Genomic DNA, 16,228 nt, shown 5'->3' on the forward strand with positions numbered 1-16,228 from the left:
ATGAACTTTGTCTTTAAACTCAACTCTTTGTTCTGGATTCAGGTTGGAGCTCTGCAGTTTGTCAAAGACCAGCTGTGCTGCTCTGAAGTCCAACCCATCCCACCTGACACAACTGGACCTGAGAGGGAACCACCTTCAGTATTCAGATGTTCAGCAGCTCTGGGATCTGGTGGAGAGACCAAACTCCAAACTGCAGACTCTGAGGTCAGTAGAGGGTTGGAGTCAGTCCAGCTGCTTCCAGATGTTTTGTCCTAAAGCTAGTCTGAGAGCAAAGATGCAGAGTTTCCTGTGAAGCTGCAGCTTCTCAGTGAATCTCCGAGGAGAATGATGACAGGCTTCAGGACAACAGTCAGCCAATCAGAGCAGCAGAAGCTCCAACAGGTGAAGATAACAGGAAGCTGCTGCTCTGAACAGGACTGAAGCTCCTGTTGCTCTTTCTGCTGCTGTGCTGCATCACTGACTGACAGACCAGGATCAGGAGACACTCCTTCATCTCTGTCTCTCTCATTCCTCTCTGCAGGTGGAGGTAAAGGTGGGTCTGATGTTCCTCCTGGAGCAGCATCAGGAGCAGCTGGTCTGCAGAGATGTTGTGACTGGACGGTGTTCCTGGGAGGTGGAGAGCAGAGTGATGGAGGAATCCGAGGAAGTGGAGATGAGTGTCAGAGCTGCAGCATGAACTGATCTGAGATCAGCTCCACTGTCTATCTCAGCATCAAGTGGACAGTTATTGTGCTTCAGCTCCCCCGGTAGACTGATGGAGAACTGCACTTTCTCTTCTCATTCTAACTTGGAGTGTTGATCTGAAACATGGGTTGGATTTAGATGTTCAGAAGCTCCAGGATCTGGAGACAAACAGACCTGCAGACAAACAGATTCTTTTCTAGATCCTCACTTTCTTCTTTGATCTCCGTTTGATAAATAGATGTGAGTTTTTTGATGGACCAATCAAGGATTGAGGGAATCATTGATCCGACAGAACATTTCTGGATGACATAGATCTATGTGTGGGTCAGGCGTTGGATCCTGGTTCTGTCTCTGGAACAGAACCAGAACTCTGGATCACAAGATTCTGGTTCTAGATTTTTCACACTTTATTTCTGTTCTCCGGAAACTCTCATTGACAAACAAACACAGAGTTTCACTCAGAAACCTCCAACATGGTCATGTGACCAGAATGTTCATAGCGTAGACACAGACAAATGCTGTGGTCACATGAGTCACTGGTTTGGATTCAAGTCCTTTGAAGTCAGTTTTTGGAGCAGAAATCCCGTCTGATCTCAGTGAACAAAAGTCTCTCAGTTGAATCATTTTTCCATCATCTCTGTTCTGTTCTGATAAAATATTGACTCATGCAGTTTGAAAAACTCATAGTTTTGGTTTGATTGATGTTTTCCACAGTTTTCTGATTGAACTTCCCTTTTCTTTGGTGTTTTGAGGGTAAAACTCTGTTCTTTTTCATGCTGACAGCAGTTTTGGCTGCAGTTTGTGAAGAAGTTTCATCTAAATCCAGTTGAATCTCCTCATTTTCTAGAAGGTCTGAAACTAGTAGAAACTTTTTGAGCATAAAGCCTGTTTTCTCCAGAGGACATGAACGAACAGAGTGGATCTAAGTGAGGAATGACAGCCACTGGATGCAGAGAATCTTTTTTCAAAACTTCGGATTTCAAAATCAACACTTTCCAAAGTAGCTTTTTTTTTAGTAGCTTGGTTTGATTGACAGATAAACTCATTCTGCCGAAAAAGCTCATTATGAAATAAATAAGTCATTCTGAAAAACAGCAATGTGAAATAAAAACAAAGCTACTTTGGAAAATATCGACTTTAAATCCGAAGTTCTGAAAGATGCCATAGAATTATGGAAATATACAACATGAATAAAATTTTAAAATGCTGTTTTAAAATAATTAACAGTTTTTTAAAGCTAAATGAAATATATTTAATAATATAATGGCTAATTTAAAATCTAAGTGCAGGTTTTTCACAATTTCATGACCTTTATAAATATTTATGGGAGATTTATTGGTTGATTGTTTATTTGGACAAGGTCCTATTTATTTGTTTAATTTTGAACAGTTTGGCACTCCATACATGAGGACCGGTGTGGGTACCGGATGTTCTCGGGTTGCCGGATGTTCTCGGGTCCTTCGGGGGTCCTTCCAATGAGTTGTGTCACTAGAGGAGACATCACGAGGAGAGCACCGCCATCTTGGTGAGGTCAAGTTACAACTGCAGTGCAAATTCTTTAACTGTGGAATTATAAAAAAAATTCTGGGATGAGTTCTGCTTCTGGTATTCTTCCAAAATTACAATGCCATTTCATTTACACTCAAAAAATTTTCTATTCGGTGTGGTATCATATAGACCAGAAAATACAGTTCTTAATATCCTGATATTGCAAGGAAAGTTTTATATGCACAAAAATAAAATTTTGAAGACCAAACCACTTTTTATAACATTTAATAAAGAGCTCTGTTTTGTTCAGAAATACAAACTTCACGAGTACCCCTAACTAGTATTAGACTATTTAGATTTTTTCTATGTTCCTTTATTTTATTTTACTTATGTTTTTATTTATTTGTGTGTTATGTTCATTGTTTCTTTTTTCCCCCTCTATTCTTTATTTTCTATGTTAATATGTTTTGTTTGGCAATGGTGACTGATCTTTGAGGCAATATTGATTACATTGTTATTGGTCGTTGTTAATGTTAATGTCATTGTTAATGTATGATACCGCAATTGTCAATAAAGTGTTTGAAAAAAACTTAGCGACGTTAATTCATTGGTCGTGGCAGCTTACAGCCAATGAAATAGTGTGACGTCATTATTGGTCGAAGGACCCCGAAGGACCCCGAGAACATCCGGCAACCCGAGAACATCCGGTACCCACACCGGTGTCCACGATATATGTTACTCCTCACCAAGATGGCGTCGCGCTCCGCCACCGGCGGCCAGGCTTCCCAGGCGGGCGTGTCTTCTCTAGCGATATAACTCATTGGCGCTACCAGCGTTAGCTTGTGTTGAGAGGACGGCTGTGTTTTGTTGGGACGTTTGTGAGGATTTTTGGACAGATAGGACGATACGTGGTTCCTGTGGGAACTCTCAGCATTTTCCAAAGTGTCGTAAATGAGTGAAGAAGACAACATGGCTGTGATTGTGAGAGTAGCGGATGATCGGAGCTGCAGTGAAGAGGACGGCGGTGTTTGTGGGAGTTGGAGCTGAAGATCGGAGCAGGAACAATGTCTTCAGAACCTCAGGAAGGTTTTGTCAGCGAACAACTTTCTGCTGCTGAAGGAACCATCGACCAGAACGAGGAGGATTTCTGTCGTCAGCGCAGACAGTTGGATAGCAGCTGGAACCCGCAGCTACAGCTCCACATAGTTGGTACGTTCACTGCTGCATCCACCTGCAGATACGGAGCCCGTGTCCTGACATGAAAAAAAAAAAAAAATCTCCCAAAAATTAATATTCGTTTCCAACGAAATACTATTTTGTTTCCTCTGAATAATAAATTTTTGCGAATGAAATAATTTATTTGTGCGAACGAAATAAATAATTTCTGCGAACAAAATAAATAATTTATCGGACAAAATAATTATTCACGTCATAAGTCAGTCATAAACACGGGCATGCTCTCCTTCCTGCCACAAAGGTCACTTTCAGCGCTAACGTCCGTGTCTCTGTGACCCACAATTGTTCAAGAAAGGAAAAAGAAAAACAAGAATGATCAATTTATTATTGTCTCAATGAATATAAGAAAAATATCATAAGAATTAGGATGCCCAAGCTTGCTGCTTCGCCATACCACAGCGATTCTCCAGGCATAGCTCCTAAATCCGCTGCAGAGCTCTTTTGCTTGTCATGCCGGTAGACAGCCAGCCAGTTGCCCGAATGCATACACAAAAGTATACCAATGCTTTAGTGCTTTTTAAAATAAATAAATTTGATCTCTAAACATCATCGGTGTCTTCCGTGCCATGTAATGAGACACACACAGACAGAAATGTGAAGGTATCTCCTGTAAATCCAAATATTGCTCACAACCATGTTTATGAATGCCTTATGACGTGAATGACAGGTTAATGCTGGGCTAGGTAACATGTAGCCTACTAGCCTTCGGATGTAAAGTGACTGCTAACAAGTATGTTAATAAAAGACAAGTCCTGAATATTATTATTCCTATTCGACCCTAAACTTCAATATCCCATACCGCAGGTGCCGGAATTTTTAGGTCTTATAAAACATTAAAAAATAAACCATTGAACTCATCAGTGGGATTATTCAAAAAATAAAACAGTTACTTTCAACCAGTGCACACTAATATCCGGTTAGAGATGGTCATGTGTGCCACAGGAAAAAACATTTATCATCACCATAATTGTAATCTCTGTGTTCATCAAAAAAGACTCAGGTTTCAACCTTAGTTTGCCAATAGCTTTGTGAAGCTTTTTCATAATAAATGCACCAGATTTCTCAGCAACGTCTTTCATAAGGAGGGCGAGAAAAACTTTTGATGGTAGCTCCTCCTACACGCCACAGGAGCGTTGGTTTCTAAAGACACTTTTGGACACTCGACCAACAGTGACTTTAATGCGGGTCAAAACAAAGCCGGACGACGCGAAACTGATGCGCGAATCGTTTTCGATGTGAAAGGAAATTATTTAAATGAAGCACGCGGAGGGATCACGGATCATCTGTGCACCCCTAATAGCTTCCTGCGGGATCCGGTGTCAGACTGTGTAACGAGTGAACAAATTATTAAAGCTCAGGGACGAGCCTTGTCTGGTATCAGCACCACTGCTTTTCACTACAACTCCCATGATGCATTGGGTTAATGTAACGGGATCTTTTACTGTGCTGCTGTTAACTGTCATGAGGCACAACAAACACAAACATCTGCTCTAACATTTTGCTAATCTTCATGGTGAAATCAGGAAAACGGTTTATTTCTCCTTTAAGGTTTTTGTTGGAGAGCAAAGGAAGTAATGTCAGAGATTCCAGTGTTTCGATCCAATCCACTTTATTTATATAGCACATTTCCCAAAGTGCTGTACAGTGACTACAATTATATAAAAGTTATTAAACAAAATAAAAAACAAGCAAAGTATAACAATAAAATGAATAAATATAAGATAAAAACACAGAGGACCACACAACTCACACGGTGTTAAAAGCCAGAGAATAAAAATGTATTTAAAGACAGGACTTAAAACACTCCACAGAGGGCGCTTATACAATACATTTTTAAAATTAATCCTAAAAGTAACAGGAAGCCAGTGCAAGGACACAAGAATATTCAATTCATTTCAATACAATTCAATTTATTTATTTGAAGGATAAGCCCCTTGAGATGTGTCATCTCGTTTTCAAGGGAGTCCTCGACATACAGCAGAACAAGCAAATACCGACAGATACAGTTGAGCAAACTTTACATATGTCAAAACAATGAAGAACTTTTTTTTTTTTAACTTGTCCTGTCCAACAGCTGGGCAGACAGATGAGAGCTGAGGGCCTCTTGTGTTGGACATATTTTACTTTAACAAGAGGGGTTATTAATCTTCAGACAAACCAAAGGTATGTCTGAATAAGTCCCTTTTGTAATTGAGGCCAAACTTTATTAATTTCAAACATGTTTGAAAATCTTTGGTGTTGGACCGGACGGAAAACAAGTTTACTGGTTGTTAATCATTATGGTAAGGTTCAAATGTAGTACAAAAAGGGCGGAGCCTGTCCACACACACACTCAAGTGTTATAAACACACCTGCTAGCTGCAAAAATGTCCACCTGTCGACATGTACACAAAACAGATAGTGTTCACACGCATACCTATGCCTTAAAACCAACTAGTGTGAAATATTTCAGTCATTCAGTCATGCAAACTGTTAGTGCAAAGGTGAGCTAACACCTGTGCTCAGGTGAGTGTTTATGTTCTTCTAAAACGGATGGTGGAACGTGAAAAGAAGGAGGGAGAGCGCCCAGCCATCCCCACCCCAAGACCCCCACCGCAGCAGCAGCGGCAGCCGGAATCCCCCCAACGCCACACGGGAACCGGCAGGGAACAACCGCCGCTCGGGCGACCAAGCCCGCCACCCAGGCCAGGGCCAGCAGGACCGCCGCAAGGCCCCCAGAGCCAGAGAGCAGGGAGGCACGGAGGGAAAGAGAGCGCCGCCCCAGCCCAACCAGGAGAGCAGCCCCCCCGCCGCGCCGGGAGAACCCAACGCAGGGCCCCACCGGAGAAGGACGCCCACAGCCCCAGACGAACACCCCACCACCACCCAGGAGTTCCGGGCATCCCCCCGCCCCAACCCCAGGTACGAGCCAGGACCCCCCAAGGGAGACCCGCTCCGCACTCCAGGCAGCCATCCGCCCGACCCACGGTTGGTCCAGGGAGGAGCAAGGCAGGGGCCCGCCGCCCCCGCCCAGGAGGGGGGAACCCCAGGGAAAAAAGAGGGCCCACAAGGGGTGTTGTTAATATGGCCCGACCAGGCTCGGCCAATGTTGGAAATTTGGCGGGGCCCAGCGATCAGGAGCAAGGACCAGAACCCACCCCCCAGGGACACGAACACCCCCAGCTCAGATGTAATGTGAACCCCCCCACCGCGCGGAGAGAGCACCGCCGGGCCCAGGAAGCCGGCACCCCGGGGACGCGGCCGCCGTTGCAAAGGGGCCCGTACCCCCCATTAGGGAAGAGGCAGGGGACAGATGGTTCCAGGTCCCACCTTCCTTGCAAAATGTGTGTGCGTGTATGTGTGTTTAAGAGGTTGTGTGTGTGCATGTGTGTGTGTTTATGTTGGGATGTATATATTGAGGGGGGAGGGGTGTGTGTACTAAGGGGGGTGCAGTTAAAATTGGCGGGTAGGGCACTAAGGGGACGTCTCCTGATTACTCACAGTGACGTCCCCTCACCCTCCCCACCAAGGGGCCCTAAATGTCTAAGGTGCGGTTAAAATTGGCGGGTAGGGTGCTAGGAGGACATCTGCTGCTTGCTGGCAGTGATGTCCAAGCACCCCCCCTACCAAGGGCCCTACATGTCTAAGGTGCAAATAAAACCGAAAGAGGGGGGGCCCACTCCATACGGAAACCATAGGAGGGGGGCCACTGCCTAGTAAACCCCCCCCCCCCCCCCCAAGGCTCATCGCAGGCTAAGCCCCCCACCCCCTCACCCTATTATGAGGTTATATGAGGAAGGGGGTAAGTTGGGGACAGCTGGTAGACTGTCCCCTGGTGGTCAAACAGCTGTCCCCCCCCCCCCCCCCCCCAGCAAGGGGGCCAGGCCCACCCAGCCCAGGGGCCCCACCCCCGGAGGCGCCGACACCCCAGGCCCAGCACCACCCACCCCACACAGAGGGAGAGGAGCCAGAAAGCGTCGCCCCCCCCCGGAGCAAGCCCAGGCCCCCACCCCCAAACGCCGGCCCTAGAAGAGCTCTGGTCAGGCCTCGACGGGACCGAGGCAGCCAACCGGCCGGGGAATCCGCCGATGGCCTCAGCGGAGACCCCGACCCGTCAACCCCCCCTGCCCCGTACCAATAGTGCCCCCCCCCCCTCCCCCAGAATGCCCCCCCACAGGACAGGGCCGACAAGACCCCCCACCCCACCCCCCCCCCAGACCCCGCAGCCGAAGCGGATGACACCCAGAGCGCCCGCGGGCCCCAAGAGGGTTGTCCCGTCCCGCCCCAGAGCCAGGGAAGGGCTGATCCCAGCCCCAGGCGTGGATGGGAAGCCCATCCAGCGCCGCTACCCCCCCCCCCCCCCCCCCCCGAGCAGCACCCCCCGCCAACCCCCCCCAGCACAGGCAAAGGGACCACCCCCTCAAGCCAAGCCAGACCACCACCCCACCCCCCACCACGCACCCCCACACCGAAGCCCAGAGGACCACGCAGCGCCCCAGCCCGCCCCACCCAGGCGCCGGACCCGACCCCCCAACCAACGGAGCCCCCACCACCCCCCGCCAGGCACCGGAGGCCCCGACCCCCACCCCGGCCCACGGCAGAAGGGCAAGGAGCAGCGACGACCAGGCCCCCCCCACCCCCTAAGTCATGGAGTTAGCTATGGGAGACCAGAGAGACCGAATTCTTTCAAAGTAAATTGAACCTTGGGCTGACATTTTTTCCAAGCTGATCTGATCAAGCAGCAGATTTCCGTGTTGACTTATATTTATATTTTTCTTGCTTTTCCAATTTATTAGAATAGTTTTTTTTGCAATGCAAAGAGTTATGAAAATGATAGAGCCTAATCCTCCTTCTACATCGCACTCATGTCACCAAGCACACAAAGTGACGGTGAAGCTGTGATTGAAACCTTAAGCCAGACTGATAGATCGGCACATACCTGCTGCCAGAGAGCCTGGACAGGCGTGCAGAACCACAGTGCATGCATGTAATTGTCGGGTAGATTACTGTCACAGTGCTGACAAATGTCTGAGTTACTGAGACCCATCTTGAACATCCTCTGTCCAGTGTAGTAAATTCTGTGAAGAGTTTTGAAATGGATTAGCTGCAGATTTGGACTTTTTGTCAGTTTAAAGGTGTTTAGACAAAGTTCTGACCAAAAGCTTTCATCTGTGCTGATGCTCAAATCCGCATCCCATTTTGTTGTCGGAAGTGAAATATTATTATCTAAATTACATAAAAGTTTGTATATTTTGGAGAGAGTTTTATTCATTGAGAAATTGATCAGAGTAGTAACTACATCTGCTTGCTTTAAATCGTTGTCTCTGTATTTAAACTTTTTAGTAATACTTGATTTAAGTTGCTGATATTCCAAGAAGTTATTTATTCCATGTTTGTCTTGAAGTTCCTGGGGAGTTATGAATCTTCTATCAAAAATTATATGCTCTAGTTGTTTTATGCCCCCTGCTTGCCAGGCTGGGAAGTGGTAATTTTTTTGTTTATGAGGATGTCTGGGTTGTTCCAGATGGGTGTCATTTTGCACGGTTGAATTGATGATTTTGATATTTTCAGAAATTCCCACCAGGCTGTTAAAGTGGCGTTTATATTAATACTTTTGAAACAATCCTGTTTTTTAACTGTTTGGCTAATAAATGGAAGATCTGACAGGTTGATCTTTCCACATAACGCCTGTTCCAAGTCTAACCATGAGTTGGTTTCTGGATTATTTTTTAACCATTTTAAGATGTATTGTAATCTATTTGCAATAAAGTATTTGTGGAAATTAGGTAATTCTAATCCTCCACAGCTTTTTGCAGATTTTAAAGTTTTTAGACTAATTCTTGCAGGTTTATTTTTCCATACAAAGCTTGATATGGATGAGTCTAATGTTTTGAACCATTTTAGTGGCAGTTGAGTGGGAATCATTGAAAAGAGATAATTAACTTTGGGTAAGATTTTCATTTTTACCGTGGCTACCTTGCCCATAAGGGACAGAGGCAGGTTGGTCCAGCGTGTTAGATCGTCCTGTATGTTTTTCAGTAATGGGGTGTAGTTTAGCTGCACCAGTTCTGATAGTTTGGGGGAAAAATTGATACCTAGATATTTGATATTTCCTGATTTAACTGGTATTGTGAGTCTTTGCTCCGCATTATTGTTCAGTGGTAATAAAACAGACTTATTCCAATTAATGGAATAGTCTGATATAGAAGAGAATTCATTAATGATTGTTGCCGTTTCATTTACAGAATGTAAATTACTTAAAAACAGTAATATGTCATCTGCATAGAGACTAATTTTATGATGGCTGTGTTTAGTTTTAATTCCTTTAATGCTCTCATTCTGTCTTATTGCTGCAGCTAGAGGCTCAATAAATATAGCAAAAAGAGAAGGAGAGAGTGGGCAACCCTGTCTGGTTCCTCTTCCAAGAAAAAACCTGTTGGAAGTCTGTTTAAACAATGAAGAACTTAAAATATACAAGGCAACGAGCAGACACACACACACACACACACACACACACACACAAACACAGACATTTAATGCACCTATTAGCAGTTAGTTTAAGGTAAGGGAAAAAAATAAATAAATAAATAAATAAAAAGCAGAAAAGAAATTAAATTAAATCAAAAACAGTTACATGAGTGTTTAAGATGTACTAAACATGCATTTTTAAATGCAAAGAATGAGGTTAAAGAGCGAATGGATGGAGGAAGATTGTTCCAGTCAGAGGGTGCCTTGTAATAAAATGAATAATTTCTGATTTCTTTTTTAACTCTTGGAATAACAAAAAAGATTTGATCTGCATGACGTAAATTATAAGAAGACTGAAAAGGAGTTAGATATTGTTTGAAATATTCTGGGTAACTGAGTTTAATACATTTAAAGATGTACAATAGCCAGTGAAGTTGACGTCTGGAGGATAGGGGAAGCCAGGACAGTTGCTGATACAGAAGACAGTGGTGAGTTCTAAACGGACAACGGTGAATAAACCTACACAAGCTGTTATAAATAACGTTCAGTGGTCGGAGGTTAGTGAGAGTAGTGTTTTGATATATTATGTCACCATAATCTAAAGTTGGGATAATCAGTTGTGAGATAATTTTCTTCCTGACTGAGAAACTAAAACAATTGATTGATAGATCAAGTAATTTTAAACGATAAGAAATTTTATGGACAATGGACTGTATATGAACACTAAAAGAGAGTGAGGAGTCAAGCCACAAACCAAGGTATTTGAATTTTTCTGCTGCTGAAATGGGTGACACGTCCATGTGAGTTAAATTTATTTCATTTGCAGCTACAGGACGCAATCTTTTTTGAAACAACATAAAATAGGATTTTGATTTGTTGAGTAGAAGCTTATTAGATTGTAACCACAATTGAACAGAATTAAAATCAGGCATTCAGTTTCTCTATATGGTCATTCTGGTCAGGTTTAATGGATAAACACATCTGCGTATCATCCGCATAAGGGTGAAAGTTAATGCTGTGTTTCCTGATTATGTTTCCTAAGGGTAGCATATAAATCATAAACAGGATGGGTTCTAAAACTGAGTCCAGTGGGACTCTGTAGCTAACTCGAGTGCACTGAGAGGACTGTCCATTTACATTAACAAACTGGTACCTATCGGATAAATAGAATTTAAACCACCGCAGGGCAGATCCTCTGATCGTGATGTCATGATCTAACCTTTGGAGTAAAATACTGTGGTCGATAGTGTCAAAAGCTGCACTGAGGTCTAACAGGACCAGAATAGAAATTAGTCCTTTTTCTGAGGCCAATAGTAAGAAATTAGGCTACGTTCACACTGCAGGCTGAAACGACCCAATTCCGATTTTTTTGCCCCTATGCAACCCAATTCCGATCTTTTCATGACAGTCTGAACGACACAGATCCGATCTTTTTCGACCCAGGCCACTTGGGTATGCCGTCCTGATTCCGAAACGTATCCGATCTTTTCAATTGCGACCGCCGTCTGACCGGCCAGGCGGCTTGATTCCGAACCATACGTCATCGATACGCAACAAACTTTATCATTTTGTGTTGAAGTAGGCGGGAACGAGAACATAAACAACAACCATGGCAGACGATGCTGCTGAGACCAGTCAGTGGAAGGGAAGCGATGTCCCCGATGGGATTAATATTTGGGGTGACAGCTCTATTCAGGCCAAACTCCAGGGCTCTTATCGAAACCGGGCGGTTTTTGAAAAAATTTCCAGCTAAATGGCCGAGCATGGTGTTGAACCTTTCCCGCGATGACTTTTTTTTTCTTTCTCCCCTTTCCGACCGTGATCAGGAGCGCGGGGGACCCAAGGCGGATCCTCCTCCTCCTCCCTTTTCTGACCCTTAGATTCTCCAGGATTCTCCAGAGCGAGTTAATAAAGAATCAATAGCATTTATTCTGGGGGAAACCTTCTTCTATTACCGTTCTCCTTCCTCCATAACACACAACATGAATGCGCGCCCACACTGCCCCCCCCCCCCCCCCCCCATTCTCCACCGCTGCATGCGCTCTTCTCCTCGGCCCAAACACATCCTCATTCTACTACAGTGGGTACAGACGATTTGCAAAAAGAGCTCCACTGTTGACAACATTGTTGTTGACATCCATTGTTCACGTTGGCTACGCAAACAACGAGTAACATCGTTCACCATTCAGTACTCTTCTGCGCATGCGGGTCAGTTTTGGGTCGTCTCACGGTCACACTGGAGACCACAAAAGTTCGGATTTACTTGGAAATGTGAACGGTCTTGCAAAAATTTTGGATTTTTTTCAAAAAATCCGAATTGAGCATTAAGCCCTGCAGTGTGAACGTAAACTAGTGCAGTTTCAGTGCTGTGGTGAGGTCTAAACCCTGACTGAAAATCTTCAAAGTGGCTGTTGTCCTGTCGGTGGCGGTTAAGCTGCTTTACTACAACTCTTTCTAAGATTTTTGAAATAAAGGGGAGGTTTGATATTGGTCTATAGTTGGCCAAGTTGCAAGGATTTACTGTAAACTGGGCTTTTTCAGAAGAGGTTTAACAACTGCATATTTAAAAGACTGTGGCACATAACCTGTTTTCAGAGGGGTATTTATTATCGTTAATATGGATTCATTTATTAGAGGGAAGGTGTCTTTAAAAAGCCTAGTGGGAATTGGGTCTAAGAGACAAGTTGAGGATTTGGAGGACGTAATAACGGCTGCTATTTCCACTTGATCCACAGCAGTGAAGCAGTCTAATATTACAGAGGTTTGTATGGATGCCTCCACTTCGACCACTTTAGCCTGCTCTAGGCTAATTCTTTGCAACTTTGCAGTTTGTGGTCCTCGTCGACTGTATTTTTTTCTCTTTTCTGAGAAACTGTGTTCAATTCGCACAATTCGCTCCTGATTTTTTGAGATGTTTGTTATTTCTTTTAATATACAGTTAAACGATTTCAAGTCTTGTTCTTCTTCAGACATTGTACTGCTTTGCTTGCCTTTCATGGTTGGCATTCTGACCTTTTTACCGTTGTCTGCTGCGGCTGGAGCTGTTTTCTGCAGCAAGATGTCAACATTGTTTGGCGGTTACCGGTTAGCCTGGCTAGGATAGCTTTGGTGTCAGTGTTCGCCTCAAGGAAGTGTTGTGTCACAAATTTGAGCTTTTTCAAACAGCATATTTTTATTTGCTCTGATTGAATAAAGAAATACTCAGAAAGTCATACATTCTTTTATGTATCTCCTTTATCATGAGAACTCTCGAGTTCAATGCAATGTGGTTGACAAAGACTGTGCACCAAAGTTTCATGCTGGTGCAACTAAGAAAAAAGTTAGGTGCACCATTGCAAGGATTTAGTCTAGAGTCCTGGTCTAAGGGACACAACCACCTCCACTGAGCGTCTGACTCCCCCCATAAAAGATGGGGTAGGGAACAGAAAAATCAAAGGCCGCCACCTTATTACTGTAAAAGATGAGGATTTGTCAGTGTGGGGAGTGTGTGTTTATTAAAATGTTAATATAGGTTAAAAAAAGTGGGTAACCTTTTTGGAAAACTTACAAGTTTCTTTAATTAGGTGTTTGACCCACTAAAGTCGGAAAGGCTGACATCAGCTCTAATTGTCTTAACTTTGAAAGAGAATTAATACGTTACAATCTGTCGTTTATTTAAAGTCTACAGCTTCTGAAAAACAGATTGAGATTTTTCTTGACAATACACAAAGACCTTTAAAAGTACTAAAGGTCTCCTTTTTTGTCTTTTTGTCCCTGCAGTCCTCCCTCCGCATAAAGAGGATCTGTGCAAACAGCAGAGGAATTTAAAAGTGGAACAAGAGGAACCAGAGCCTCCGGAAATTAAAGAGGAACAGGGGGAACCAGAACCTCGACATATTAAAGAGGAACATGGAGAACCAGAACCTCCACAGATTAAAGAGGAACATGGAGAACCAGAACCTCCACAGATTAAAGAGGAACATGGAGAACCAGAACCTCCACAGATTAAAGAGGAACATGGAGAACCAGAACCTCCACATATTAAAGAGGATTACGAGGAACAAGAACCCACACTGATTAAACAAGAGAAAGTAGAAGAACCAGAACCACTGACAAAAGAGGAAGAAGAAGGGTTCTACATCAGTCAGGATGAGGAGCAGCTTGATCTGAAGCAGGAGACTGATACCTTGATGGACATTCCCACTTATGAGGAAGATAAGAACAGTGAAGCACATCTAAACAATCAGCAGAGCTTTAATGTAACTGATAGTCAAGATAAAGAAGGAAACCATCATGAAGAATCGTCATCAACTACAAATGAAGAGACAGACTCACAGAACAGAGATCAGAGGAACCAAAAAGACAGAAGTCATGTCCAAAGTGTGGACAGCTCTCACATGTCAGAAAGCCATTGTGACGCTAATGTTGGAATGAACTTCACAAACTCAACTTTGGTTAAGAAACCCAAACAATCTTCAAGCGAAAAGAGACTTTCTTGTATGAAGTCTGGTGAAAGCTCAATGATTGTTAGTAATCTCTTTGCCTACATGAAAAATGACTCTGATGACAGACTTTGTATCTGTACAGAAAGCAGTAAAACTTTTGGTTATGGGTCTCAGTTCAGAACTGACATAAGAACTCAGAGACGTGAGAAGACTTTGTCTTGTAAAGAATGTGATAAAAGTTTTAGTTTTTTAACTCATCTTAAAACACACATGAGAACACATACAGGAGAGAAGGCTTTTTCATGTACAGAATGTACAAAAGGCTTTAGTCGTATATCTCAACTCAAAACACACATGAAAACACATACAGGAGAGAAGGCTTTTTCATGTACAGAATGTACAAAAGGCTTTAGTCGTATATCTAATCTGAAAACGCACATGAGAACACATACGGGAGAGAAGCCTTTTTCATGTAAAGAATGTACAAAACGCTTTAGTCATATATCTAATCTGAAAACACACATAAGAACACATACAGGAGAGAAGCCTTTTTCATGTAAAGAATGTAGAAATAGTTTTAGTGATTTATCTTGTCTTAAAAGGCACATGAGAACTCATACAGGAGAGAAGCCTTTTTCATGTAAAGAATGTACAAAACGCTTTAGTCGTACATCGGATCTGAAAACACACATAAGAACACATACAGGAGAGAGGCCATTTTCTTGTAAAGAATGTAGAAAGAGTTTTAATGATTTATATTGTCTTAAAAGGCACATGAGAATTCATACAGGAGAGAAACCTTTTTTATGTAAAGAATGTACAAGACGCTTTAGTCGTATATCTCATCTCAAAAGACACATGAGAACACATACAGGAGAGAAGCCATTTCTAGGCAAAAATTGTAATTAAGAATTATGTGGGGGGAAAAAATCTATTGTAAAAGCGTTCTTTTATATATGAATATGCAGTTTTTAGCCCTTGTCGTATTTAAGACATATTTTCTGCAGTACAGCAGGAGTTCATCAGAAATGCTCATCTGAGTTATGCGCAGGACCGTTTCCACTGAAATTAGTTCCGCTAATTTGTCCAACATGACTTTGTTTACACACTCTTCTGCTAGCTCGTAGCACCTCACAAGCCAAGGCTAACATTAGTGTAGAAAAAAAACTGTGAGCAATATCAGAACTATACAGTTTAGAGCCAGATAGCAGATCAGACGAGGAAAATAAAGACGTTAATGGATCTATTTGGATGCATTGGAATGGGAGCAGGCAAAGGAGTCTTTGGCCCACCCAGGTCAGTTGCTGTGTCACAAACCTGAGCTTTTTCAAAACTGGAGGAAGATGAGACACCAGACCCAACAATGAAGATGCTATCAAAGCAACCTGAGCTTTCATTACATGAATACAGAGCCACAGGCTGATGGCCTCCATTGATGTTGTCATTCAATTATAAGGAGGCACAAGTGATTGTTGAATGCATAGAATTAACGTTTTCTAAAGTCTGACATGAGTGCTGAAAACATTCTTTTTTGTTTTTTTTGATATTCTGATTTTCTAAGACACTATTTCTTAGGGTTTCATCATCTATAACCCACTATGATCACATTGCTAAAATAAAGTATTGTGTAATGATTCTATACATCATGAGTTTCACTTTTTGTATTGAATGACAAAAATATTTAAGTTGTTGATGAAATTCCTTCTTTTAGATACACCTATAAATAGAAATGTGTTGTTTTGAAGTATGAAGATAAGATTTGATCATTAGATCATTAATATTAATATTGTTCAGTTTTTGTTGATTGGTTTTTATTAGTAAAATTTGGGAATTTTATTAAATTTTTTAAATATGTTAAGGTTAACCATTGTTGTTGTAGTTTATGCTGAGACAATGTTGTCTTGAGTCTGTGTTACCATGACAACACTAAAATTATTTTTACACGTCTC

The 16,228-nt window shown here is 42.8% G+C and overlaps 1 protein-coding gene across 1 annotated transcript; it reads left to right on the plus strand.

Moving 5' to 3' along the window:
- The first annotated feature begins 3,039 nt into the window (after positions 1-3,039).
- LOC105358439 (uncharacterized) lies at positions 3,040-15,920 on the plus strand. Its single transcript, XM_023964825.2, has 2 exons — positions 3,040-3,381; positions 13,615-15,920. Exons 1-2 carry the CDS (start codon positions 3,237-3,239, stop codon positions 15,186-15,188), a joined length of 1,719 nt encoding a protein of 572 aa, XP_023820593.1. The 5' UTR covers positions 3,040-3,236; the 3' UTR covers positions 15,189-15,920.
- The last annotated feature ends 308 nt before the right edge of the window (positions 15,921-16,228 follow it).

This window comes from Oryzias latipes, chromosome 17 (genome assembly GCF_053564925.1).
Source record: "Oryzias latipes strain Hd-rR chromosome 17, Olatipes_Hd-rR_3.1".
Classification (NCBI taxonomy): Eukaryota; Metazoa; Chordata; class Actinopteri; order Beloniformes; family Adrianichthyidae; genus Oryzias; species Oryzias latipes.